Source organism: Anas platyrhynchos, chromosome 1, assembly GCF_047663525.1.
Source record: "Anas platyrhynchos isolate ZD024472 breed Pekin duck chromosome 1, IASCAAS_PekinDuck_T2T, whole genome shotgun sequence".
Classification (NCBI taxonomy): Eukaryota; Metazoa; Chordata; class Aves; order Anseriformes; family Anatidae; genus Anas; species Anas platyrhynchos.
The window spans coordinates 96846500-96873125 of NC_092587.1; the positions used below are offsets into that span (position 1 = coordinate 96846500).

Here is a 26626-nt window from a genome sequence, read left to right on the forward strand (position 1 = left end):
CAAACTGGTAATAAGGAAGCATCTTAAATGATGTCTTGTTCGGGAACTAACAGTATTGGCCATGTTATTTACTTGCTTGTTGGCTCATCCATTTTTCTGTCACCAAGTCTCTCAGTCGTATGCACCCTACTGCTCGTGAGGCTGTGGTCTAAGACTCTACTGGTGCACTTTAAAAGGAACTCTCTGAAGTCTTTCATTTTAAAAATGTGGATCATTTAATGGATTTGATTTAGGGCACTGCCATGTGAATGGTTAGCCTGCACAGTTACATTAAGTCAGGCTCTGGGGGAGAAAGTGGGAGTAGAGTGAAACCAAATGACTTAAACCATCTCTACTGCCAGTGGAGCATGAAGCTGAGCCCTCCACAACACCATCTGGAGGTTAAGGGAGGTGTAGATGTGCCTGCAGTACTCAGCCAGTAATTCCCATCACTTTGCTTTTGCTCACAGCTTGCTGTTTTCCCCAGGATCCTGAGCTCTTTGAGAAGGGCTTCTCCTAGCCCTTAGAGATAACTGCTACTTGGGAGCTCATCTCCATCTGAAAGCTCACTGTTAGCATTAGGCCCATAAGCAATGCTGAAAATAAAAAATTCTATAGCACAACAGATTCAATCACTTCATTTTCTTGCCTAAAGCACACGGTGATTTCTTCCCCTGTTTGGCTCTGTGGGTGGAACAGGCATTTCAGTATACACTGCCACGTTCATCACAAGGAGTTCTTCCGTGCTGGAGATATTAACATCTTTGTTATTACTGCCAGTTCTCTCCTCCCCCGTACCAAGTGGTCGTCTGAGCTAGAATTCCTTTTAAAGACAGATTCCCAGTAGTAGTATTTTCCTCCTCGAAGTGAAGATCATCTCTTTAGAGGTCAGCTCATTCTGCTTTCTCAGAATTCTGCCTCCCCCATTTTCCTTAGAAAGTCAATACTAAAGATGACATCAAAACCGCTTGCAGAAATGCACAGAAATTCTAGAAATCCATGTCATAGTCACCTCTTTGTAATCATTAACAGCTCACAAATGGTGTTTGAGTTAAAAAATTTTATGCAAGAAAAAATGTTTAACATTTAATATAAAGTCAAAGTTTGACATAGCTTATTTTTCAAACATCATTAACATCATTCTCTTCCTTTTCATCAACTGAAAATTAGAAGATCACAATTGAAAAAGTCATCCTAAATACTTTTAAAAGCCTTATAAAAACATTCATAAAGTGCCACCCACAAGAGCGCCTAAACAAGAACCTGGGAGAAATACCTAATAGGATGTTAATTTACTTAATTGCTGCTGAGGATTAAGCTGTCAAACAGCAGCACGATTTCTGGGACTGTCAATTTAACAACCATACAACCCAGCAAAAACACAATCCCATAGACAGGGCCTCCTCAGAGTATCAGCTGGGCCTACAACATAGGCAGCGTTGTGGGGGTTTAAAATAAATAGCTGCTAACACCACCTAAAACCATGAAAACTGCCAAGTGGGAGATGTGGATTCTAAGGGGAGCAATCATGTAAGGCTGTGGCCTTAGCCCAAGGGCAAAATCCTGGCAGCTTGTAGAGAAAACAGATTTCAGCTGGTTTTTACCAAGGCAAAAATCACACCCCATAGAGGAAAAAAAAAAAAAAAAAAAGCAGAAGGCACTGATCCTTGGAACGATTGTGTTCTCCCCTCTTGGCCTTGAACGTACCATACCGTAAGCACCTTTTTTTTCCCCTTGTCCCTGAAAGAGGGGCTGGGAACAGCCACCTCGCTGCAGTGAATGTGCACGAGTTCATTTGGCAGTGGCTTCCCTCTTTTCTTGTGTGCATGGGCAGTGCTCACAAACAGGCCTGCCCAGAAGAAAAGGGGACGGTCTCTGAGGGCTCCCTCCCCCCAAATCCGTGCCCCACGTGAGGTGTCCAGGTGTCTTCACAGCACCACGTAGCTGCTGCCCATGGTCCCCAGGGCCAACTACTCTGTGTGGTGTTTCTGGTGGCGCACCAGCTGGGGCTGGAAACGAAAGCATTCCCCACACTGGGTGCAGCGGTACGGCTGCTCGCCTGTGTGGATGCGGGTGTGCTTGATGAGGTTGGAGTTGCCGCTGAAGCCCCGGCCACACTGGCTACATTTGTAAGGCTTCTCACCCGTGTGGGTCCGAGCGTGATTAATGAGGTCAGAGCTCTGCCCGAAACATTTGCCACACTGCCCGCAGGAGTAAGGCCGGACACCATCGTGGGCTCGCTGGTGCTGGAGGAGGTGGGAGTGTTGGCTGAAGCATTTCCCGCAGGCTGGGCACTTGTAGGGCCGCTCGCCTGTGTGCATGCGCTGGTGCTTGATGCAGGTGGAGCTGTCGCTGAAGATCTTCCCGCACTCGCTGCACACGTAGGGTTTGAGCCCGGTGTGGATGCGCTGGTGCTTCAGGAGGTTGGAGCTCTGGCTGAAGCTCTTTCCACACTCCGTGCAGGTGTAAGGCTTCTGGCCCGTGTGGACCCGCCGGTGCTGGATGAGGTGGGAGCTTTGGCTGAAACCCTTGCCGCACTCCCCGCACAGGAACGGGCGCTCCCCGGTGTGCATGCGCTGGTGCTGGATGAGGTGGATGCTCCGGCTGAAGCCCTTGCCACACTCGGAGCAGATGGTGGGCCGCTCTGCGCGGTGGGCTCGCCGTGAGGCTGCTGCCACCCCTCTCTCTTGTCTTTTTACCAGGCTGATGGCAGAGCAAGGCAGCTTAGCCTCCTCTGCCGGCCTATAGTCACCTCGCTGTGCCTCTGAGGAGCCGCGCTGACTTCCGTGGCCATCACCCAACTGTTGGTCTCCTCCTCTGGACCCCACTGCCAACACGTCCTGCTGATCTGCGCTTGCAAAGTGGTTGCGAAGGGGATCTACCTCACCACCTGGAAAAAATGCACAAGTAATTGTGATTATTGCTTGGAGATGGCATGGCAGAGAATGGGCAAGCTCTTCTCCCAGGGAGCCTGGCCTGCACTGTGTAGGAGAAGCAGTAAAGGGAAGGACTGGGAGCAAAGCAAAATCTAGCCATAGGAGCATAGCCTCACCATGCGACACAGAGCATGTGTGCCACAAACAGCAGGATGCTATAGGTGTTTGATAGAATCACGGAATAGCCTGGGTAGGAAGGGACCTTAAAAATCATCCATCTCCAACCCCCCGGCCATAGGCAGGGATGCCACCCACTAGATCACACTGGCCAAGGCCCCCTCCAGCTTGGCTTTGAACACTTCCAGTGATGGGTCTTTCCTTGCCCCTGGGAAACCTTCATATTTTGTCTTAATACTATGTCTTCTCATACATATTTTTAACAGTACACTGACAAGGGCAGGTGGTCTGCCTGCCCTGGGGAGGAAGGAGAAGATTTCAGGATGAGTTGGATGAAATGAAGCAGTTTAAATAACTTTGAGGAAGCTCAAAGAACAATTTGCTTGCTCTGTTTGTAAACTTATCTGCTTTATTTCTCACCCATATGCATCTCTTCCAGCACCTCATGATCTTCATGATCTTGATCTTCTCCTTGGTCCATCTGGGCATTTATGTCAGGTTCAGCAATCAGGAATCCTTCTTACAAAAGCAAACAAAATTAAACTTAGTTGAATATTCAGCAAGAGTGCATCACAGAATATACCTTAAAATCTACTGCACCTGCTGAATATGGGAACAGGCATCACTTCAGGAACATATTCCCTGAACTGTGCTTCAAGCCACCAATCCTTCTTGTTTACTTATGGCTGAGCCAAAGGAAAAATACACCTCTGGACAACTATTCAAGCTCCAGATGCAATTGGCTAACTGGGCAGTCGGGCTCTGGTGTAAAAACCATGCAGTGATGGCGCCTCATTGTGGTCCACTTCATCACTAGCAGTTATTTACTGAAAGGTAATTGTTAATAAGGGATTAGATAATGCCAGAATCAAGGAGACAACTGAGACTTCTTGAACTAGAACCTTGGAGAAAGAGAACAACAAAAAACAGATGTGCAAAAAAGAAACCTTAGAAGTTAGAATAACCTGAGTTCCTGCTTTAAATATTCCCTGAATGCCGAAGGGGACTACCCCTGCAGACACATCATTTCAAGCTGTTCCAAGGTAGGGCTATCTGCAGCCTTACAGCCCTCAGGACTTTACCACTACCAAGAAACCGCTGCGACAGGTTGATGGCACAAGCCAACTCAAAGCAAGTGGACAGGGCAGAAGGAAGAGTTAGTTCCCTTCTGTTACTGGCAGGAACACATCCTTGGTGTTACTGTTTGAATGTGAAAACCAAGGCAGTACGAACACCTGTGCATGTAGGTTTGGGAGGTTACTGGATGCAACATTTATAGCTTTGCTAAAATGAGGTGGGAAGAGTGTCTGATCCGGACCTTTGGCAAACACACCGTGCCATTTGGGGTCCTTGACTTTAGTACAGTCATATAGCACATATCACAACAGCAGATTTTGTGTCCAATGACTTATTTTCTTTACCTCGGCCACTTGCAGGCGGACATTCATCCTCCGGCCGCTCAGCCCCGCAGCCCTCCTGTAGCTGTGGCTGTCTGTCCGTGTCTGTGTCTGTGCAGCCTGCGGGCACCAGGGCAGCGTGGCGCTCCATCCCTCGGGCTCCTCGGGCTCCTCGGGCTCCTGCCGCCTGCCCCCCAGGCGCTGGTCACCCCGGGGCATGCTGGCTTCGTGTCGGTGCGATGGGAGCCCCCCTCCCCACACCGAGCCGAGCCGCGCCTACCTGCAGGGCGCCCAGCGCCAACCCCGCTGCCGGCGGCTGCCGCTTCCTGCTCCGCGGCCAAAGGGCGCCGCTTCCTGGGCGGAGCAGCCGGGCCCAGCAGCGCCGAGCCTGGCTGTTTTGGGGCTGGCACGATGGGGTGGCAGGGGGGCGACTCCCAGCCCTGCCCCTCCACCCCCCCCCCGCCCCGAGTCAGGCAGGAGCTCGGGCCGAGGGGGGCTTGCGGGGGGCGGCTGTGGGAGGAGGTGGCCGGGTCTCAGGGGTGTGAGGGGAGCCCTCTTTCGTGCCATGGTGCCTTTGTTTGCTCGCTGTGGTGACATTTGGGCTTCCCTGCTGCCTTGCCGTGGGCCTGGACCGCTGCCACACTGCTGCAGTGTCATCCTACAGAAAACTACCCAGCTTTTTTAGGAGCTAAAACGCCCCAATACACAGCGTGTGCTTCGTGGTGGTGCACAAAAACTGACAGGCTCAGCACAGGAACGAGCGGTTTTCAAGGAATCTGGGACTCTTTCCTAGAAACAAAGCATAAAAAACACCCCCAAAGCCACTCAGATTTCCTTTTCACTTAAAGCGATTGTTAGCAAGGCACAAAAGCGATTTGAGTTAGTCAGAAACCTCAGTGACTGTGTGCCCTAAACAATATGGGAATTGCAATTAGGAGTGAAATGAGAAAGGTTGTTTTGTCACGCGGAGGCTTTGTTTGTTAGGTTTAAGCGTCAATTTGCATTAAAGACTTGCTGTTGGAGAAGTCTGTCTGATATGGGCTCGTTAGGCTTGCAGTCTGTGATTTCTCTGGGTCCAAACAGATGGAGAAATGGCCATCAACAAAATAAGCTGGGAATACCGAAATAGAATGAAAGGGAAAACATAGCCCCATCAGTTTGTAAAGCAGTACGACTGTCAGGCGCATTGCTGCATCCCAGTCATGTTTGCAGCACAGCACATCTGCTTAGAAATATGGAGGGTAGAGGACCAATATGTTCACAGTCAAAGTACAAATGCATAGAGACAATAGAGAGAGGAAAGTAGTCCTGCACATGAAGCTAAAGTACTGCCCATGGCTTTGACACTGATAGGAGGGGACACTGTAGGCTCAGGCATCAGCCTGCTGTCCAGCATCAGTGAAGAAAACTGCTAAATTCATTTCCAAATACGTATTGAAAAAGAGGTGATTGGAAAACCTCAGAGTGGACAAACTGTGGACAAACCCCAACTGACCACCCTGATTCCTATCAAGACATGGCTGGTGATAGGGATGAAAAGAGAACAGGGGATGTAATATACCTTGTTTCTAATAAGGCTTCTGATGGGTTACTGCATCTGCTTTGGAAACTGAGAGGCTGAAAACTTACTGGTCCTCCAGGCTCAGCCAACGTTTTAATGTCTAATTCATGACCCATAACAGCCGGTGGTTAGTAATGACTTTTTTTTTTTTTTTTTTTTTAATGAGCAATTTGGGTGATGAGAAAGAACACATCCATGGCCAGTTAGCAGGTGATACTGAAATGGAGTGGGAGCTGAGATATTCATACATCAAAGATTCAGTTCCAAGGTAACCTGAGAAACTCAAGAATTGGGCCAACAAACCTGATGTAGTTTAACAAGGAGAAGGGCAAAGTTCCTCATGCATGTCAGAGGATGTGCATTAGCACAGGTTGGGAGCTGGCTGCTTGAGTAAGAGCTGTGCTGAAGAGGATCTGCACCAAGGTCCTACACCAAGCAGAATATGGCTCAGGCAACCTGCTTACTGGGCTACATCCAAAAAAGCATGGCTGGCAGACTGGGAGGTTATCATCCCTCTCTGTTCAGAGCTGCTAAGGCCACAACTGTAATACTGTGTCCAGTTTTGCCCTTCAGAAAGGATGGACCTTCCTTCAAAAAGGATGTGGAAGAACTGGCAAGGGCTCCTGAGGTGGTTAGGAGCCTAGGGCACACAAAGAGTGAGCAGAAACTGAGGGAGTTGGTGCTGTTTGCTCTAGCAAAGATGCTTGAACAACTACTTGAAAGGATGTATAAAGGCAGTGGAAGCAAAGTGGGCTTTGCCTACAAGGGGAGTTGCCCCTAAAATGCCAGCTTAGTGGGAGATGATAAAACAAGGCAAATGTGGTTTGAAAAATTTAGGCTGGATATTGAGAAAATCTTCATTTTGAGGGTAGTGGATGAGAGGAACAGGCTACCTTAAAGAGGTTGCTGGATCTCATTCTTGGGGGTTTTTCAAACCTGACAAAGCCGTGGCTGACCGGATCTGGTGCTGGTGATAGCTCTGCTTTGAGCAGGAGGTTGGACTCTGGAGGACTCTTCCAATCGACATTTCTGTGATTCCAAGAGCAAGATATAAGCAATTACATGATACAATACATATATCATCCTGCAGACCATTCATTAATTACAAGTTGGCAGTTTGGGATAAATCTTCCCAGGAAAGTTTAGCTGTTTTAAAAATGCATAAAGCAATGAAGTACTCAAAATGGGTAATGCAATCATATTTCAAGGAAGATAAAAAGAAGCAAAGCATCTCCAGGTTGATAAAAATGGTAAACTGGCATTTACTAGGTCACTCTTAAATATAACTGCCTGAAACTGGACATATGCTCTCAAAAAAGTTCTTGCATTTCAAAGTAGTTGTATGAGTTCAGATGCACCACCATGTCAAGCCTTGTCTCCATTTTTTACTACTTCAGAGCAACTTTACTGTTCAGTGATTTTGAGCTTCAGATTTGGAAGTACCTCTTTTTGTTTTGATAAAGCTGATATAGCAGCTTTAAAAGGTTCTACATGTATGCATTTAGTGTTAAAAGTACTTTTTTTCTTGTTAAAAAAGCGAACAGCACTTCAACAGCTGAAATGACCAAAACCCCATGTCTAATGAAGAATTCATTGGAGCAAAACAATATAAAAACCCTAATGAGAATTACAGTAGAAAAGGAGAAGCACTACATGGGGGAATAACTATTTTTCCACTTTGCTGCTAGCTCTAGCTAACCTTTGGTGTTACCATTCTCTGGATATTGAAGAATACCGTATCTACCCAACAGTCTTTATAATAATTATTTTACAACCAGCTAAACTGCCATCTGAATAGAATGGAGGAAAGTTTTAAAGACATTTGAAAGATTGTGGCTGCACACTGAAGATTGTTTCTTGAACTTACCTATTGATCAACCACTTTCACCTGCACCGAAAGAGCTTTCAGTGCAGAGTGATACATTAATCACTCATATGTAGAGCACTGACATTCTGCACAACTGCTAAAAGAGAAATAAACAATGAGAGCAGTTTGCTGTCTTCTTCTTCATTTGACAGAAAACGCTCCTGTAAGTATTTTAGCTTTAAACCAGTGACACATGCAATTTTCCACAGCTTAGGTAAGATTGCTTGTTTACGCTGCAAAAAGTTAAGTGTAGTGCCTTCCAAGAGGATAATGATATCCCCTGGTTTGGATTTGAAGTACAAAAGCATTTCCCCCCCCTCCCCCCAGATGTTTCTGACATGGGAATTACAGAATCTCCAAATGGCTGAAGTTGGAAGACACCCCTGGAGATCATCTAGTGCAGCCTCTTCCTCAAGCAGAGCCTCCTAAAGAAGGCTGCCCAGGATCACATCCAATCAGTATCTGTATATCTATATGTCTCCATTACATCCATGTTACATTTCACAGGAGAAAAAAAAAAAAAAAAAAAGACAGGAAGCAAACTACTACCAAATTGATTAAGAAAAGCAAGCAATTGCTTTATTAGTGCAAAAATGCAAGTACCTGAATCTAGGCATATGCTCACAAATAAACAAGCCAGCGAACTTCCAAACCGTAGCAGCATCATTGTATCATGTTCCATTTTTTAGTATTTCAGAGCAGCTTAATTGTGTTTCAAAGACATACATTCTTCAGCCTACAATACGTGCCAGTTATCTGGAAGGATTCCAGGTCGAGGTATTCATATTGTGTCTGGGTAGTAACTGCTGCTTTAAGCATGTTGCATTGAATCAAATCTGCTAGCAGTCCTGAATGCAGAGAGAACTTTCTGCTAGAAGCTTCAAGGACACCTGTGACCAACTGGGACTAAAATGACCATCAAAGCTGTTATATATCAGACATGCTCGTAATACATATTGGGTCAGGGCTGCCCAGGAATAGCTGCAACCCATTGTTGTAACAAACTTCTTGCTAGGTTTGGTTCAAGTGTGCCTAATTTGCTGAATAATTTACAGATTTTCCAAATAGGAATTAAAAAAAAAAAGTTCATGTCCATGCATCTGTTATTTTTAAGGTTTTACTTTGTTTGCAATAGGTAACACTTCCTTTTTGAAGAAATCAGTAACTTGAATGTGTTTGGCCAATTACATACATATGAGATGCGCTGCATAATTCAGCAAGTGACCTACAGCTGAGGAGACTTGGTGTTTAAACACCTTGTAAAGCAAAGTAGTGACTGGGGGTTTGCCCAGGTACAGTCTTGTAGACCAGCAATCTGTAGCTGTGAATGATGGTTAGCATAAGCAACCTGTGACTGGTTCCTACCTTAGCCAAACAGGGTAGCTGTCACTGTGTAGTAATTTTAAGAATCCTTAAGTAAAACAGAAAGAGATAAGGAGAAAAACAAACCAAACCAACCAAACAAAAAAACCCACAACTAACCAATCAAAAAAAAAAAAAAAAAATGTAGAAGGGAAGGTAATATCTGAGGGAAGAAAATCAACCACTGTACAAGCAGAGGCATTCTGGGCATCATGTAAATGGAAAAATTATATGACAGGACTAGAACAAAGAAAAAGCAAACACAACTATGTAAATCTCTGCATGCATTCATTGGAGAAAATCCTCAGGCTCCCAGGACTACTGAGACAGATGGCCAATGGACTGGTGAAAGCTTGTTTATGCTTTATGCAGTCAGGTATTTACCCAATAAAGCTTGTGTGCTAAAGGAGTCACTTTATCTCAGTTGCTGATTACTTCATTGCCCGTTACCTAGATTTATTGGTTTGGCAATGCTCTTACGAAACCAAGTAGGGCCAAAGAAACTACATGGAGTCTTCCTACAGGTTCTGAATGGTGCTTTGTCTTTAGAAGACACCCAGTTTAGGTAGTTTGCTCATTAAACAGTCTGAATCATCTTACTTCCCTGTGCATCCCGTTTCCCTGTTCCAGAGGAAAGGAAGGCTCCCTTTCCTGCGCTGGTGGCAGGTGATGCTTCGCTGTGGCAGTACAGTGCTCTCCAAGGTCTCATTTCATCACTTTAGCCCCATTTCATGGCTGCCCCAAGTCAATTTCCAAGGAACTGTTATAAAGCACCAGTCAGCCAGGTGAAAGAACAACATATCTCACCAACGAGAAGACTAAAAAGACATTTCTTCACAGCTAACCCCAACCCCCCCAACCCTTAGCGTTTGGGCAGCACCTGCGAGTGCTCCCCAGGGTTGGGTGGGCTCTAGGGCCCTGACCTGGTGGGGGAGGACCCTGAGGGGGCTTAGGCAAAGGGTGGCTGCTTCAGGTAGAGCTTGCATTATGGTTAAACACGTTTCTCTGTCCTCCCTTCCTCACGGGTGTCAGTACGTTCTTTTACAAAATGCCTTACTCTCTGGGTTTTCCAGCGCTACTGTTGTAATTAAGGTGAGAAGGTGGGGTCTGTGGGAAGGACTTCATGCCGACAAGGGGAATTGCCCCTAAAATGCCTGATGCTGTTCTTCATGCTTTTGAGGTGTTTCGGACTGCAAGAAGGATAATGCAGTCTCCGGTGACACTTCAGTCTGGGCGAAGAAAAAAGGCTTGGTTATGTGACGTAGAGGAAATACACTCAAGGAAAAAAAAAACATAGGTTAGGCACTACATAGTGTTTTGAGTCTTGTATTGCTGAAGGTTGGCTTTTGTTTGTGTGTTTTCAATAGCCAGGACTATTTGGGAATTGTACATATTTGACCAGTGAGTCAGTGCTCTCATTATTTTATGTTTGTCAGAAACAGTGACAGAAACTTCTTTGTACAGTTTTGACTATTATGTCTTTTTATATGTGTATATATATCCATGATTTTATTTTCCAATCACATCAATATTCCAAGGTATACTAAAAAAGCTAGATTTTTGCTTTCAACTATCCAGAGAATTACACATTTGTGTACAGGAGGGGGCAGTCTTTCACTGTTTCTTCCCTCAGGCGGCATGGTGTTGAATTATTTAATTTTAGGTGAAGGCTGCTACAGGAAATGAACTATATTAACGTGATTATTTGTTTAAATACGTATTTTGAAGCCCTCATCAGGGTAATTGTGTTATGCAAAGTAAAAGATAGCAGCCTCGGGTCCCGTGGCAGCGTAATTTCAGCTGGAATTGATTACTTCACAAGTTACAAGTGAAACTGCGTACCCAAAATTGCACACACATGCCTTATCTGCCTGAAGGTAATGGTATGCAAATTATTTGGGCTTCAGTGGTCTGTGAGTGGGCTCTGAGAAGAAGCGATTAGCAAAGGAGACTTTTTTTAGCATTTGAGGTGATTATGAGAATGCTGGAGGCTAGTATCCAGGGGAGGCTCTGTGTGCAAGCCTGTCAGGGGTGAGCTGGAGCCACTCAGCTGGTTTCTGTTAGCCTTTTCTATTTATGATGACTGCCTGAGGGCTGAACAAGCCAGGCAAAGCTTAAAACAAAAAAACCTCAGGTCTAGCTGCACACGGACACATGCACATACACACGTGTGCACATAGCTCTTCATACAGCATGAGAATTGTGAAGGGCACACTGAAGATAATAAGACCAATGTGACTAAAGGTGCAAGCCAACAACTTTCCACTTTGAGCCTGGCATGAATCTACATCTAAAAAGTTGACTACCACTATTTAGTAAGTCTTGCTACAATTTTTGGCTGTGTAAAGACCCAATGAATTACTGACCACCTGATAAACATGCTGCCCTTCTTCCATCTAACAGGGAACATCACCGGTTTAGCATGGCAGGAAGGAAGAGCACCTGTGCCATCACCAGCAAATAAACAGTAGGTTGGATGGATGCCTTTTGGGCCTGCACCATTTGTGGAGCTCATTTAGCTGGTCCAGGCATAGACTACCGTGCCAAGATTGATAATGGGGGGATGCATCTGAAGCAGCATGTTGTTCACCTTCGTTATGGTGAAGGATGCTAATTGTTGGTGTAGCTGCTCTCCTTCATAGGGCTTTTGAAGCTTAATGATGGCTTCCGATGGCACCAACAGACCTGTGGCTACCTCTCTGGCTTCATTAAATCACCCTGTTCATTTATATTTCTGAGCTGGAACAGGACTGTTTAGGCTTGTATTTGGTGGATTTTTGTGCTTGTTTCTTACTATTGGTTTGAATGCTTTTGTGTTGAAAGAAACTACTTTGCAGTACAGATATATTCAGAAGAAAAGTACTCCTTTTCTTCTGAATGTGCATTCATAGATTCTTAAGTCTTCAGAGTGCCATAGTTTCCACAGTGTTTGCATTTGCTGAAACAAGGCAGTAAAATGATCCACAAAGCCGTATTTTGTGGTTGAACACACATCCAGTGAGGAAGGTAGCAGTGAAGGTTACACAGACTCTCTGCTCAAGTTTACATAGCGGAAGTAGCTGATAACCTGTACGGCGGCATGCGTTTTTAGTTGGGCTGTGGTCTTTAGGACGCATGCTTTGGATGTCCCTCATTTTCTATATGAGTGTGAACCACATAAGCTCTTATTTTGGATTGTCAGTGCTAGTCAGCTGACAGTCGTTTCATCTTCCGGCTCTCAGATGCATGCCTTTCTATGGCCCTGTACTTGCTCTGCTCGGATATGAGGCATTGCTTCATAAGCAGAAAGAGAGGCAACGTGCTTTCCTCCCCAGAAATACTGCCCATTGTTGTTCATCTTGGGCCTCCGATGCAGCTCTGCCCTAGGTGCAGTTTTGCTTCTTTCTTGTTCAAGTGGAAACAGTCATTTCTGGGGCAACCTGGAGACTGCAAAGATAAGTTCAATCAATAATTTAGTGCACAAATTGCAGTCGTGGTGCTGTGCCTGCACTGCAAAGGCAAATTCACCCTAATTTATGACTTGAGAACGAGAAATCAGATGGTGTGCACTCCAGAAATAAATTCACTTGCTGAGCTGACTACTCAGCTGACAGATGTGTTGGCACCACAGACCTCTCTGGAGACTTGCAGAAGTTCCTTTGGCCTATCAAGAAGCACTTTGCATCATCTCCCATGGCTCACTTTATTAGTGTCATGTGCACATTCATGCAAAACTGGAAGCTGAACGGGATGTGTGACGCTATTTTGGGTTGCTGTGTAGTGTGACACTATTTCACATAAATGTTTCCAGTATTGCAGATAACTGATAAGTGTTTTTCTGTTTTGTTTTGCCTTGGTTTGGTTTTTATGTCCTTACACTTGTGATTATAAAACTATGCACCTGTTGTGGTTTAACCTGACTCTGGCAGCAAAGCAGCACAGAGCTGCTTGCTCACTTCCCACCCAGTGGGATGGGGGAGAGAACTGGGGGGGAAAAAGTAAAACTTGTGGATTGAGATAGACAGTTCAATAGGAAAGAAAAGGAAAAAAAAAAAAAAAAAAGATTACTCAGAATAAAGCAATGCACAATGTAATTGCTCAGCACCAGATGACGGATGCCCAGCCAGTCCTCAAGCAGTAGCTGCCTCCACAGTCAACTCCTTCGTTTTAGGGTTGATCAGAACACTGTATGGCATGGGACATCCTTTTGGGCAGCTTGGCCAGCTGTCCTGGCTGTGGCGCCTCCCAGATCCTGCTGCACTCCCAGCCTCCTTACTGCCAGGGCAGCACCAGGAGCAGAAATAGTCTTGGTCTTTTGTACGCACTGCTAAAAAAAACTAAAACATGGTTGTGTTATCAACAGGCACATCCTAAATCCAAAACAAAGCACCATACCAGCTACTAAGAAGAAAATTAACTCTGTCCCAGCTGCAACCCAGCTGACCTCCACGTCATGATTTGCTCTAAGATTCTTCACACAGTAGAAATGGCAAACACATTTTTGATGGACTTTGCTGTGAAAAGGAGTCTGATAGCAATTGTGGCATGATGAAAAAAAGAGAAAGAAAAAAGGGAAGAAGGGAAGGTTACCCACAGGTTCATAGCTGATGCGTTTCTGACACAGAGGCTGAAACCACAGTGTGTGTCTTTTTTTTTTTAAATAGCTATTCTGTTTTTCTGAGAATTTTTCAGTAAGGAAGCGGTTAGCATAAAAGCATCCTTTAAACATTTCTCCTCACCTGCTTCATGTCACATCCCTCACTAGTGACCTAAGCTAGTAGGATTTAATGATTTCTTGGTGAACAAGCTCATGCAGAAATGTATACATACTAGCAAAGAAACGATCATTTCTAAAATGTTATCTGTTTTCACCTTCCAGGCTGTATTGTGTGCACTTATTATTCTTGGAGGTAAGATTTTTACTTTTATTTTTAATTTGATTCCTAATTCTGTAGCCATTACGTGCTTTTACACTGAACTGTGATTGAAAATGTGTTTTGGTGTGGATGAGATCCTAGAGGTTTGGTTTGTTAATTGCAGGATCGGGACAATATTTGAGGATTATGTTGAAAGAAAATTGTTTGCAATGACCTTGTTTTGTGTGTTGTACTTTCAGCTGGTGGTGATGTGACAACGATAAATGGGAATGAATGCGACTATGTTATTTTTGACCCTGGCTATGTCCAGTTGGAGCATCCTTCTCAGATCAGATGGTACAAGGGAGGCACGCTCTTAAAGCAGGGGACACATGGCAGCACTGGGTACGGCCAGTGGCTTTGTGTCTTTCGTAACGGGACACTGGGGCTCCGCGTTGTTGGGAAGGAGGATGCAGGACAGTACACAGCTAAGGTCTGCACCAGCTCCCAGCACTGCGTTCACCAAAGGACATTTCAGTTACATGTACATGGTGGGTGCAAGTTATCACTTTAACCTTCCCTTACTGTGTAGGGATGCCTGGATCAGATGCTAGCTTGCATTACGATGTATAGGATGTGTGTTCCTGGCTGGCATCTTCTACCTTTTTGTTCTTGAGTTCACATATTAACCTCGTGAGAACACTTGCCTGCCATGATTTTGATTAAACATTTGTTCTGCTCACGATTAGTATCTACACTTGTGCCACAGGTCTAGAAGCAAGATGCTACAGTTAGACTTAAATGCAACTATGACTTTATATCAGATCTTGATTTTGTTGTCATCTTATCCACTGCTTGAAATTACTGGCTACAAAAAATAGATTGTTATTTTGAAATCTCCGCTGACATAGCACAGTGAGCTGGTCCAGCGAGTTTTCCTGAAAGTGGCATTAGCCTTCACTATGTGTGACCCATAGTGGGATAATGTGGTGATTTAGGGTCCTACAAGATGCTGATTAGGACTGTTCTCCCTTTTCTGAGCATCCTTGAGATGTTACAATTCCTTGGGGTGACAAGACACAGAAGATTAGTCGGGATTTTGCTCTGTTCTGCTTTCCTGCTTTCCATGTTGTCAACACCACCCTCTGCTTACTGCTGCACGGTTACTTTGCAACTTTTTACCCACAGTTGTTACTTTGGGTTGCATAAATTAGATGCTCCATTCTGAAGATATTTATTTATTTATTTATTTTTCTTCTGGCTCTAGTACTATATTGACTGATTTGAGAGTTTGGGGATGAAAGAATTAAGTACAGATAAGCAAAATCCTTGCTTGTCAGGGCAAAATAATCTTTGCCCAGAAGTGATTAGCTTTTTGGAAACAAGCAATTATCATTAGCATGGGAATTATTTTCATTCAGACATAGAGATTACAGTAATTTTATAACTTAGACGTGCTGAATTCCGCTTATGACAAAAGACATAAGGCTTATTGTTTCCGTTTACTTCTGACACAGCAGCTGTTGTAAATGCCAGGATCCAATTTTGTAGAGAAACTGTGAAAACATACTCTGGGTTTTGGTCAGTGTCAAAGACAATATTCTAGATGTGTCCCTAGGCATTAATATATATGACGGATGCTGATTCATAATACACTCTTGGTATGCCTTGTGACCTCCCTGTAGGATTCTCCCTTCTTAAATCTAATCCAAGTAAACTGCTTCCTCAGCATGATGAGGCATCGGACTTTCTTAGGGTTCTTAGGGAACTGTTCAGGGACTTAATTCATTATTTGCCTTTTCTTCAAAGTAAGCTGTGTTGGCATGCAGATCCTGCTAGATTACTTGTAAGCCAGTGTGGAAATGCTTCCGAGGTAGTAAAAGATTTCAAAAAGCAGAAGTATGGGATATCCTGTATCTCCCTGAAGTAAATATTCACGTGCACATATTTCAACAGGATACCTTGTCAGAGGGGTTGTAGGTGACTGCGTTGCTTTTCCCCTGGCCTGCCTGCGGTCAGCTGGGTACATCCATGCCATCTGGAAGAAAGACGGACAGCGAGTGGCTCAGATCAGAAGGAAATCGGTGAACGCCTTAGATGTCTACTGCAAGAGGGCCCATGTGTTCTCCAACGGCAGCCTAAGTCTTTGCCCCACGGAATGGAGAGATCAGGGAGAGTATGTAGCAGAAGTGTATCATCAGGATGGCTTGCATTTGCATCAGATTTTTCACCTGGAACTGAAGAGTAAGTCCAAGCATGCTATACACGTTTGTTAATGTATGTATTTCTAGAAGGTGTCCTTTCTGTGTTTGCATGCCTCACTTTGGGTTACAAAATGATTAGAGGAGTCTTTTCCCAAATGATGCATGTTGTCGACAAATGAAATATCCGGAAAAACATTTGCACATTTCTTCCCTTCCTTCCTCTTCTCTGAGTGTAGTCGTGTTGTAGGATTCAAGTCTAAATGTGTAGGTTGGATGGGGTTAGCAGAGAAAGGAGAAGCACTTATTTCTATGGCAAGTTCTGAAAATAACATGTAGATGGTGTATGCTACTCTGGCAAGTTTCCTTTTCCAGAGCCTGTTTTCCAAAGGTGTCTTAGTTCATGAAATTCAACAAAATGGTGGCCCAAGACCAGTCACTTTCCCCGTGAGCCAGCATATGAAGAGAAGTATGCCAGTATGAAGAAAAGCAGAAGTGTAAGCAATCTCCATAAAATAGTGAATTGGGAGAGGGTCCAAGCAGGGTCCACATTCCTGTGGTTTACCTCATGTTTGTATCAACCTCAAACTGCATCTTGTAACAAGAAGCCAGGCCCCTATCCCTGCTTGTGAGTCCTGTGCCACAGAACAGTTTGCCTGTGGGGAGAGGGTACCACAGGTTAATGAGTGCTTGGGACAGTCATGTGCCTGAGGGTGGTTCTTGTCACGTTCAGACCAGCTTTTCAGATGATAATTTTGGGAAGTCCTACTGCATTTCAAGCCTTTTCCAAAGCACAGGAGACCTGGCTCTTGGGTGTGATGTAAAACCAAATGCCTGTCTTTGTGACGGTGTGCTCGAGCTCTGATTCCATATGTACTTCCTCATGTTCCCTTTGCTTGCCAGCACTTTCCAGCACCCTTTGTTTACTATCTTTCTCCCTTGTCGGGAAGGAGCGGGTGGTGGGGAAGAAGCATTAGTAAAATGGAAAAGAAACTACCTGGTTACAAGTTAAGTTATCAGAGCAGTCTCAGAACAAATTTATGTGTATTGATTTTAGGCTGATACATCAATTATATAAAGCACACTTTCACTTAACAAGAGATGTGAGCAGTATTCCTACTTGTGGTTGCTGTATGGCATATAAAATCCTGTAGTTATGAGCTGATGTTTTTCTCCCCTCAGAAGTGGAAATACTTCAAGATATCACAGAATTTATGGGTGGATCCATATTCCTGAATCTAACAGAGATGATGCCGGAACACTTCTTCCAGGTAGTCTGGAAAAAGGAAAACACGGAAGTGGCTTGGACAAATGGCTCTTGGTTTTGGTACCATGGAGAATACATTAACAGGTCTGAGATTGTGTCTAGTCACAGCCTGAGACTAGACAAGATTGAGACAAGTGACCGTGGCAGGTATTCTATAGAAGTGAAAGACAGAGATGGCAGAGTTGTGTACGAAGGCATCACTAATGTGAATGTTGGTGAGTATTGCTAAAAAATGAAAAGCTTTCTTGGGTCCAGACTACAGACAGAAACCTGTCTGTGTATTGGGTTATGTAAGAGATTGGGTACTGGATTACCTACTGGATTATGTAAGAGATGGCCCCAAATGCACGAGCAGTCATGTAATTAGCAGAGAGATGAAGCACAGACTTCCTGGGGTAAGCCTTGCTGGGTAAAGCTGGGCGTTCTTTTGCCAGTGCCTACTTCAGCCAGAGTGGCACAAGATGTCGTTTGAGTTCTGTTACTCCGCTGTATCTAGGAAATACTGTGAGCTGTGATAGAGGAATGAGTTTCGGGGGGCCAGTAAATGCTGTATCTTTAAATGATTGCTGGTTTAAATGTATCAGAAGGGCTTTCAGGTGAATTTGAGTTTATGACTGTTCCCCAACTTGAGAACAGGTTCACCTGCACATCTGCAGGGGTTCCTGTGGTGGGGAAAGCAGGAAACTCTCAATGCAATGCTGCTTATGATGATGGTTTTGTTCTAAACTTCACAGCTTTTGTGATGGAGAAACTGAACCAGAGGGATATAGGGAGACTCACAAGTTTAAGCGAGGTGTGTTGCAGTAGCAAACAACCTAGCATGTGAAAATAGCATGCCAGCTATTATTACCACTACACCTTATCAATTTCTCAGTTGGTGGCATAAGACAAAGAGCAGCTGGTGGCAGGTTGGCTGAGGTCTGTCCTAATGCCTTGGATTAGAGTGTCCTGTATACGCCTTGTGAAAAGCGACCGCTTGGTTGCAGATCACTTAAGGAAAGTCAGTAGGACAACCTCTAATTTTAGAAGTCAGCTTTCTGATATTGTACTCACAGGTCATAAGAAAAATGATTAAGATCACAAAAGCTAGTGGTGTAGCTTCAACCTGCTGTACTGTAAATGTTTTGACAACTAAATTTTAATTGTAGAGCAAAAGGACACACTTGGAAGAAATCCTTCTCTTTATGTTCTCATAGCATCGGCAGCTGTTATAGTTACTATTTTATTGGTTGCACTGATAAGGGGTTTTCAGAAGCCCGGGCACAGGACAGGTAAGAAATCTCCTTCAAAACCTAAATAGCCTATTTAAATAGTAATTGATGCATAGATCCAGTTCTCTGCATTCAGGAGATATCTGACTGTGGGTTTTGGTGTGAGTTTGGTTCAGAGGAGCAGGCTGCAGCTTTACATCGCTGTCAGTGCTGGTGACAGCACATGGCTCTGCTGTAGGGACTGACCGCCTGAGGCCTTTCCACACTGATGGGAGGATTTTCAGCCCTGCTTGCCAAGGTCCGGTGTTGAGAGGCTGGTCCTGTGTCTGCAGGGTGGATTTGTGGCAAGGCTTTAGGAGGTTGTGGCAGCTGCCGTTCTCCTGTTTGTGTGGTGTGTGGTCTGCTGAGAGCTGTGTTATTATTTATTTATTTATTTTTCCTGTGGTGGGACATTGACTGGTAGGATAGGGCCTCATATCTCTGCTTGTGGGACTTGTGCCCTGCTGAACTCCCCTGGGTTTGGTCACTTCTGGGAGCACAGAGTTGGTGAGTGCAGGCAAGGGGAGGGACCCATGTTTCCTCCTGAGCCGGTGAGCTGGGGCTGAAACCAAGGCAACCTTCCCAGGTGCCTGGCAGTGTTGCACAGTATGGATGAAGCTGGTTGCTGCTCCATGTCCCTGTTAGCTCTGAGGCATGTGTGAGTTTTTACCTCTACCTGAAGATTTTTTGTTTTCTTGGTTCTGAGTAGCTCACCCCCAAATGTGGGCAAGATGGGATGGAGAATCTCCTTTCCCTGCTGCAATGCCTAATGGTAGGAGAGGGTGGAAAAGGGTGGTCTCCTGACAAGAAGCAGTTATTGCCCCGCAGTGCTTTGCAGTCGAAATGCAAAGTTGGCCCACCACATAGGTAATGAAGACATAAGGTAGTTTGTCCTGTCTGGTAGGAAGGGGTAGGTAGTTACTTGAAAGGCTTAAAAGCTGAACAGAGGGGGAGGACTTCTCAGAATCATAACATGGCTTGCGTTGGAAGGGACCTTAAACATCACCCAGTTCCAACACCCTGCCATGGGCAGGGACACCACCCACTAGACTAGGTTGTTCAGGGCCTCAACTAACCTGGTCTTGAACACCTCTCTGGGAAACCTGTTCCAGTACTTTACCACCCTTTGAGTGAAGAATTTCCTCCTATCCTCTAATCTCTACTAAGTGATAAGATATAGGGAATTGAGCTATATGCAGACTATGAATTCTTTGACAGCTTTCTGCAAATGCTTCAGGTATATTTGTCTGCTTTTAACTTGACTTGGTTTAACTCCTGGTTAGCAGTGCCAGTCCTACAGCATTCAAGCTTGAGACTAAGAGATGATAGAGACTATCCTGAGCAACAAGAACGGTCTGAAAATGGTGAGTATATTTCATTATGTGCCTTCCTATGGGTCACAGACAGGGATCTAAGAGTGTAATGTGGCTTGTCTGAGTTTGGGTTCATGAGGCATGATTGTCTTATGCAAGCAGAGTACTGTAATCAAGGGGAACTTTTTCTAACATAAAAACATCTGAAATTTGAAAGATCCAAAGACAGCACTTTGAGCTGCCGACAGCATTAATACTAGGATAATTACATGTGTGCTGCACTAAGACTATGCAGATAATGAAAAACTATCTAGATAATGAGTTGTTTCTGCAATCTCAGATCCTTCTTCTGCCCAGCGTAGTGGGCTGTGTTCTCTTTAACGCTGTGCAAACTTGTGGATCTTGGTAGCTCCTCACTGCATGGGGACTGCTGGTGCTTTTGCCTGTTCTTCCACTTGCTCTGCACATTTGTTAGGCGTGACACTTTTTGGGCAGAGGGGCTTGTTCAGATCATGTAGGGCAGGTTTCTCTCCTGTCTTAACTGCAGCGATCCTTCCAATTTGCTGTTGGCCAGCAGTCCTGCTCCCACTAGCTCAGTATGGAGGGAAAGATCCATTTGCATGTTGCTGCCTCAGGCATGACTGGGATATTCTGGGTGTTCTCCATCTGTCATCGCTGGGTGTGAGAAAGTCCAGAGCTGGGGCCCGTGCCATCAGAAAGAAGAGGTACAAACTGAGCCAGGGTTTGTTTGCAGGGCGAGGGGAGTAGGCACCCCAGGAAGGCAGCAGGACTGTGGTATCCCAAGGCCCTTACCTGTCCAGGTAGCAGAGTCCCCTGCGGTGGGGTCAGTCTGTGCTTGTGGGTGCCCCTGTGAAGCTGCAAGGGAGCGTGCACTGTGAGCTCTAGCTTGGAGTGTCATGGTGTCTCTGCTGGCAGCTGGCCACTTGGTTACAACTCATGTAAAGAAAATCAGTGAGACAGCCTTTAATTTAAGGCAGTCCTGTTCACACGTGTTCTTTGACTGCTTCTGCCACCAGTGCCAGCCTTTGCCACTTGCGGCCCTGTCTCTTTCCTGTGTTGTCTTCACTGTCTTGCCTAGTTGTTGGCATTGAGGAGATTTCTGTTCAACTGACTTTTTCCTCCAGCTGAAGAAAGACCCAAGTTGCCAAAGCTGAAAGGCAGGAAAGCTGCAGAGCCTCGTACTTCAGTTCACGAAGTGTGTGGCGTCCCCAGCGTTGAGAACAGCATCCGTCCAGCATTTGAGGACTGCATTCCACCCGATGTTGATTATCCCGCTCCCCCGGTGATTGACAGTGCTCCTGCAGAATCTGAGGAGTTCCCTCTTCCAGGGTTTGAGGACTCGAAAGACAAAGACTGTGCTGTTAAGGACAATGCATACCATGCATCTTCAAGGTGCAAAGCATCCTGGAAATGCAGTGAAAGAAGCAAACCCACTGTGTATGCTTCGATCAGAACAGGGTACGCAGAGGACAAGCCTGGAGATTTGGAATTGAGTTCTTACTATCAGATTTGCCAGGAAACATGTTAACAGTATTAGACTGAGGTTTGGATTCTTCCCTTCTCTCAGCTGGCTTTGAGCTAACATTGCAGTTCTGCTGTTGCTCAGATGAATCTGCTGCTTCACATGCTTAGAAGAATTGGTAGAAGCCTGAAGAGAAGTGTCTCTGGGGATTAGCTTGTTTTCCAGTGATAAGCCCTTCTCTACCCTTTGTGCTTCGGAAGGTCTTCCAGGAGGACCCCTTAGAAACTCCTTGGAGAAGAGGCATGGTAACTAACTGTGAGAGGAGTTGAGCTGAGCCTCTGCCTCTTTGCTTCTGTTAAAAGGCCCCACTGAAGAAAAGCAGGACCTTGGGGATGTCCGGAGGCCATGTCAGGCCCAGACCTCAGTCCCCATTTGTTGTGTGGTCCATGCACCTGTGTAAATGCACAGGGAAGAGGATGAACACCCTAACAGCTTGTTGGACGTGGGCAGCTTGCCAAGCCTTCATCTGATGTATGATGGTACGAAAGGTGCAGTGTAACTCAGTAGACTTGGATGTGATTTCACTGTAGTGTTTGCTAGACAGCACATTAAGGAACTTTTTTTTTTTTTTTTTTTTTTTTTAGGAGGAAAAAAGAAATGCAGAGAAACCAGAACATTGCTAGCAAAGGGGTATAGCCATATCTGTAATTAACAAGGCTGTTCATTAACGGCAATTAGATGTGCTTTCTTCAATACCTGTATTAAATTGAATCTCAAATGGCGTGTAGTAATTTTTGTGAATGTTTTTTGTATTACAGCTGTAAGGTGCTGCTTGTAGGTTTCATGAAATATCTTTCCTTATGGAATGCCGAATAAAAGTATTTTCTCTTATAACTGAAGAGCTGTTGCTGAGTATTGCTTTGAACTGGGATTGTTCATATAATGTGACTAAGTACATCCTAATGCCCTGTGTGTGGACAGTATCTACAACTTTATATTCTAACCCTAGAATAAACAGATAATTTGTGGTGTCTCTTTACAGCAAAGACATGATCATGATTACAGTCCCACTTCCTCACCGCCCTTCCTTGGGAAGCAGAACAAGCCCTCTTTGTCTTGTTCTGGGAAGGTCGTTCTCACTTTGCTGTGGAGAGTGCACCCAATCTTTCCACATCTTTCTTCACCTGGGTTTCTCACAAATGAGTGCTGTTTTCCCATTGAATTTTACAGCTATCAGGATAAATGCCTGTCTTTACAACTCTTACCCTTCCTACTGTGTTCAGAAAGGAGGTGATAGATTATTATTTTTTTTTTCAAGAGGCTCACCTGCTAGCTCGCATTCAGGCATATCAGAGCAAACACTTGGTTCAAAACCTGAGGTTCGCTTTCCAGTCCATGGTGTGAGTTTGAGTCTTGATGGTGTAAGTCCTCTTTAAATTCCTGATGGATGCTGATAGAAGACCAAGAAAGTGATTCAGCTTATTATAGAACGATATGATCATAGAATATCCTGAGTTAGAAGGGACTCACAAGGATCATTGAGTCCAACTCCTGGCACCACACAGATCTACCCAAAAATTCAGACCATATGACTAAGAGCACAGTCCAAACACTTCTTAAACTCCGACAGGCTTGGTGCCTTGAATATCCTATCGCTGGTCACTAAAGAGCACAGATCAGCACCTGCCCCTCCACTGGTCCCCAGATCTGGTCCTCAGGGAAACGGCTCTGTAAAGGCAGTGCCACCTAGCACGCAACACAGGGAATGTTTTGGAGGAACTTTCCAAGTGATGTCGCCACTGGGGATGTCATTCTGAAGCACCGTGTCTTATGGAGACCAGGTTCTGTGGTGCACAGCCTATTACAAGCTGCAGTTGGAATCTCAAGCTGTCATCTCAGCTTGACTGGCTCCTGAAGTTGGAAGTATGCAGAAAAAAGTCAACAATGCGCTCCAGCCTTTTTAGCCATAATGTTTAATCTGTGGTGGTTTGCAAAGGGGTTTTGTGCCCTGGCAGGAATACGCTGAGGTAGTTTTGTGGCAATGCGATGTAGTTTGGGAAGTTGTCTTGCCCTCTTATGCGTCTCCAACCTCCTCCCTTCATTGAGAGGAGACATCATGAAGCTTGAAGCTATGAATCTCTTATGCAGAATAGGAGCCCCACAAAGTAAAGGTAGCTGTTTGTCTTGGAGGGGGTACGTCTGAATGCCAAACTCATCTTTAGGACCCAAGCAAGACATTAAGCTCTTTCTTCTAATAGGATCATGAGTTTTTCTGCCTGGAACATGATTCAACAGAGCAATCAAACATTTCTTTAGCTTTGAAGATGTGGAAATGGATGCTGGGTTAAAAAGAACCAGCTCCCAGCCTGTCTCTAAGAACAATTGCTTAGGGCCAAAATCTGAGTTTCCTTTCTGTTACATGAAGGTCCAAAGAGACTCCTCCTCCCTTTTCAGTTGAGTTCGGTGCTGCCTAGTCTTAAGATTTTCAGTACTCAGTGGTGTGTGTACCTCAGGCCCTCATATTTTGAGAGGGATTGCACTCCCCTTAAGTAATATGGGAATCCCGTTTTTCCGTCTCAAGGGGGAATGGTGTAATCATTGCAGATTGTGGTTGTAGTCAATTGCCATGTAAATTAAGGCCACACAAGTACCTTGTAGTGTTTCATCCTCCCTTTCATTTGTAGTCTGGTTACTCCTAAATACTACATATTGGGTGAAATGTCCTAAGAAAACATTACTTTTTAATTTGAACAACTCTCTTTTTTCTCTCCCCCCCCCCCCCCCCAAATCTGCCAGTAGCTGACATGGTGGAAAGACCTGCTTTTCTCTTTCATTCTTGTGAAGTTAGAGGCAGTGCCCATTTAAACTGCAACTGAGGCTCTGCAACGATGCAAGTCTATCTTACTCTTTCAAATTCAGTGATGCTACCTGAGTTTCCATTAATTAGCTTTCAAGGATTCAACCAATTCAAAGCTTTTGGACAATGACAATTATTTGGAAACATTCCTATGGGTTTATTTTCTTCATTTACATTTGTTTGCTCTCTCCATCCCATTCAAAGCAGTCAGGATTGGTTTGCTTCTCTCTTCTCCAGAAACTTGCACTAGGAACCGTTGTTAGAATCAGAAACCTGTTCTAAGAGCAAGATGAAAAATGTTGCACTCCAAGTTGGAAATTGGAGAGGAAAATGCTCCTGTATATGTAAGAATTGTACTCAAACAGCTGATTACACTTTTTCTTACCCCTTAACAGATGCTTACACCTTTTAACTTTAAACCTGAGAAGCAATGGGTAGTTTCTACATTTCCCTTGGGGATAGCGTACTCTTCTGTACCTTGCTTCTATACAAACAGTTCAAAATTTTAAAGTCATGTTGTCAGTCATTCACCCAAACAAACTCGCACGGCATTACATGTTCCCCCCCCCTTCCCCCCCCCCCCCCCCCCCCGAAAGGTCAAGCCCTGAAGGCAAGACCAGATAAGTAAATAATGCAAACATATAAAACTAACTTGTAAATACATTACATTTTGGCAGTTTTTTGGCACTTTGTGGGGCTTAACTGCGCTTCAGTGAGAAGAACGTCTGCTGTTGTGAACTGAAATTACGCCTCTGTGCCACAATGTATTTTTTTGTTTGTTTGTTTTTGGAGGGGAGGGGGTGGGACAAAATTACTTGTGGACACCTGCAAGAGTTGCGAAATAATAATAAAATTTAGGTGAAGGAAAAGTTCCTTCTGTGTTGTTGTTGTTTTTGTTTTCTTTTCCATGCAGTCTTAAAATGAAGGTCCCATTTTCAGGCCCTTGGCAGATTGTAAGTGTGTCGGAACACTTCACGCTACGTAGATCATATTTGTCTGAAATGATAATATCATCCTGTGAAATATGTTCATCTGATTCGTGTCAATATGGAACAATGCTAGGGCCTCATAATGAAATGCGACCTTCTGTCTTACATCCTCTTGTATAAATAACTGCAAGTCCAAGAGAAACAGAGTGGTTAGTGTATATAGTCCTTGTATCTTGCAAAAGGATGGTCTAGCAGTTCATGTCGACAGAGGGTTTGAAGGGTAAACCTTGAGACACGGGTCTGGGAGATAAGAGAATAGGGGGGAGTTTTTTGAGATAACTGCTGACTATTGCATGAGACACAACTTTCTGACATCTGGCCCAGAGACTACTAAATGAGGAGGGGGGGGGGGAAGCTGAAGAATGACCGAAGGACGAAGAATGGGAGGACGACTATGAGCCTTCAGTCTTCAAAAGGGAAATGAAGTTATCCTATTCAGAAAAAAACACCATCCAGAAGAAACTTCGGTTGTTTTCAGGGCCTGAATTCTCACTGAAACCAAAGGCGGGCATAGAATCATAGATTATCCTGAGTTGGAATGGTCCCCTAAGGATTATTGAGTCCAACTCCTGGCACCACACAGGTCTACCCAAAACTTTAGACCACGTGACTAAGTGCACAGTCCAAATGCTTCTTAAACGCCGACAGGCTTGGTGCAGTGGCTGCCTCCCTGGGGAGCCTGTTCCAGTGTGCAACCACCCTCTCAGTGAAGAACCTCTTCCTGATGTCTAGCCTAAACCTCCCCTGCCTCAGGCTGACACCATTCCCGGGGGTCCTATCACTGGTGACTGGAGAGAATAGATTGGTACCTGCCCATCCACCCCCCTTCGCAAAGAAGCTGTAGACTGCGACGAGGCCTCCCCTCAGCCGCCTCGTTTCCAGGCTGAACAGGCCCAGTGACCTCAGCCGCTCCTCATACGTCTTCCCCTCTAGGCCCTTGGCCATCTTTGTAGCCCAGTATCTTACTGACTTGAAGAAAGAGGCTTTAATCTCTCCTGCTTTGTTTACTAACGAAGGAGCACGAAAGAGACGCATGTCCTTGCCTCTGGAGAGGAGGTGAAAGAACAGCCAGTGCAGGGAACACAAAAATCGGTTGCGCCAGACTAACATGCGGTTGTATCTGAGCTTGGGGACTGCAACCCTCTTCAGACTTCCAGATCTATAGGAACACTTTGGCTGCAGCCTAAAAGCCACGTGTACATAAGCTCCCCC

The 26626-nt window shown here is 44.9% G+C and overlaps 2 protein-coding genes across 5 annotated transcripts; one reads left to right on the plus strand and one right to left on the minus strand.

Moving 5' to 3' along the window:
- Nucleotides 1-1024: 1024 nt before the first annotated feature.
- On the minus strand, nucleotides 1025-4780 carry LOC101794005 (uncharacterized). 2 transcript variants are annotated; one of them, XM_038184141.2, is made up of 3 exons: nucleotides 4454-4780; nucleotides 3453-3548; nucleotides 1025-2869 (listed from the first exon to the last, which is right to left on the minus strand). In XM_038184141.2, the coding sequence occupies exons 1-3, from the start codon at nucleotides 4578-4580 to the stop codon at nucleotides 1950-1952; spliced, it is 1143 nt and encodes a 380-aa protein (XP_038040069.2). In that variant the 5' UTR covers nucleotides 4581-4780; the 3' UTR covers nucleotides 1025-1949. The 2 variants fall into 2 exon arrangements, with proteins under 2 accessions (XP_038040069.2, XP_038040062.2); XM_038184134.2 differs by having other exon boundaries at nucleotides 3453-3551.
- A 6839-nt stretch (nucleotides 4781-11619) lies between these two features.
- On the plus strand, nucleotides 11620-22450 carry LOC101800308 (uncharacterized). Of its 3 annotated transcripts, XM_072025456.1 has the most exons (8): nucleotides 11620-11686; nucleotides 14078-14108; nucleotides 14315-14459; nucleotides 16011-16298; nucleotides 17438-17737; nucleotides 18671-18793; nucleotides 20056-20136; nucleotides 21231-22450. In XM_072025456.1, exons 3-8 carry the CDS (start codon nucleotides 14447-14449, stop codon nucleotides 21632-21634), a joined length of 1209 nt encoding a protein of 402 aa, XP_071881557.1. In that variant the 5' UTR covers nucleotides 11620-11686; nucleotides 14078-14108; nucleotides 14315-14446; the 3' UTR covers nucleotides 21635-22450. The 3 variants fall into 3 exon arrangements, with proteins under 3 accessions (XP_071881557.1, XP_021126688.4, XP_021126689.4); XM_021271013.4 differs by lacking the exon at nucleotides 11620-11686 and having other exon boundaries at nucleotides 13884-14108; nucleotides 14315-14605; XM_021271014.4 differs by lacking the exon at nucleotides 11620-11686 and having other exon boundaries at nucleotides 13884-14108; nucleotides 14315-14605; nucleotides 20059-20136.
- The last annotated feature ends 4176 nt before the right edge of the window (nucleotides 22451-26626 follow it).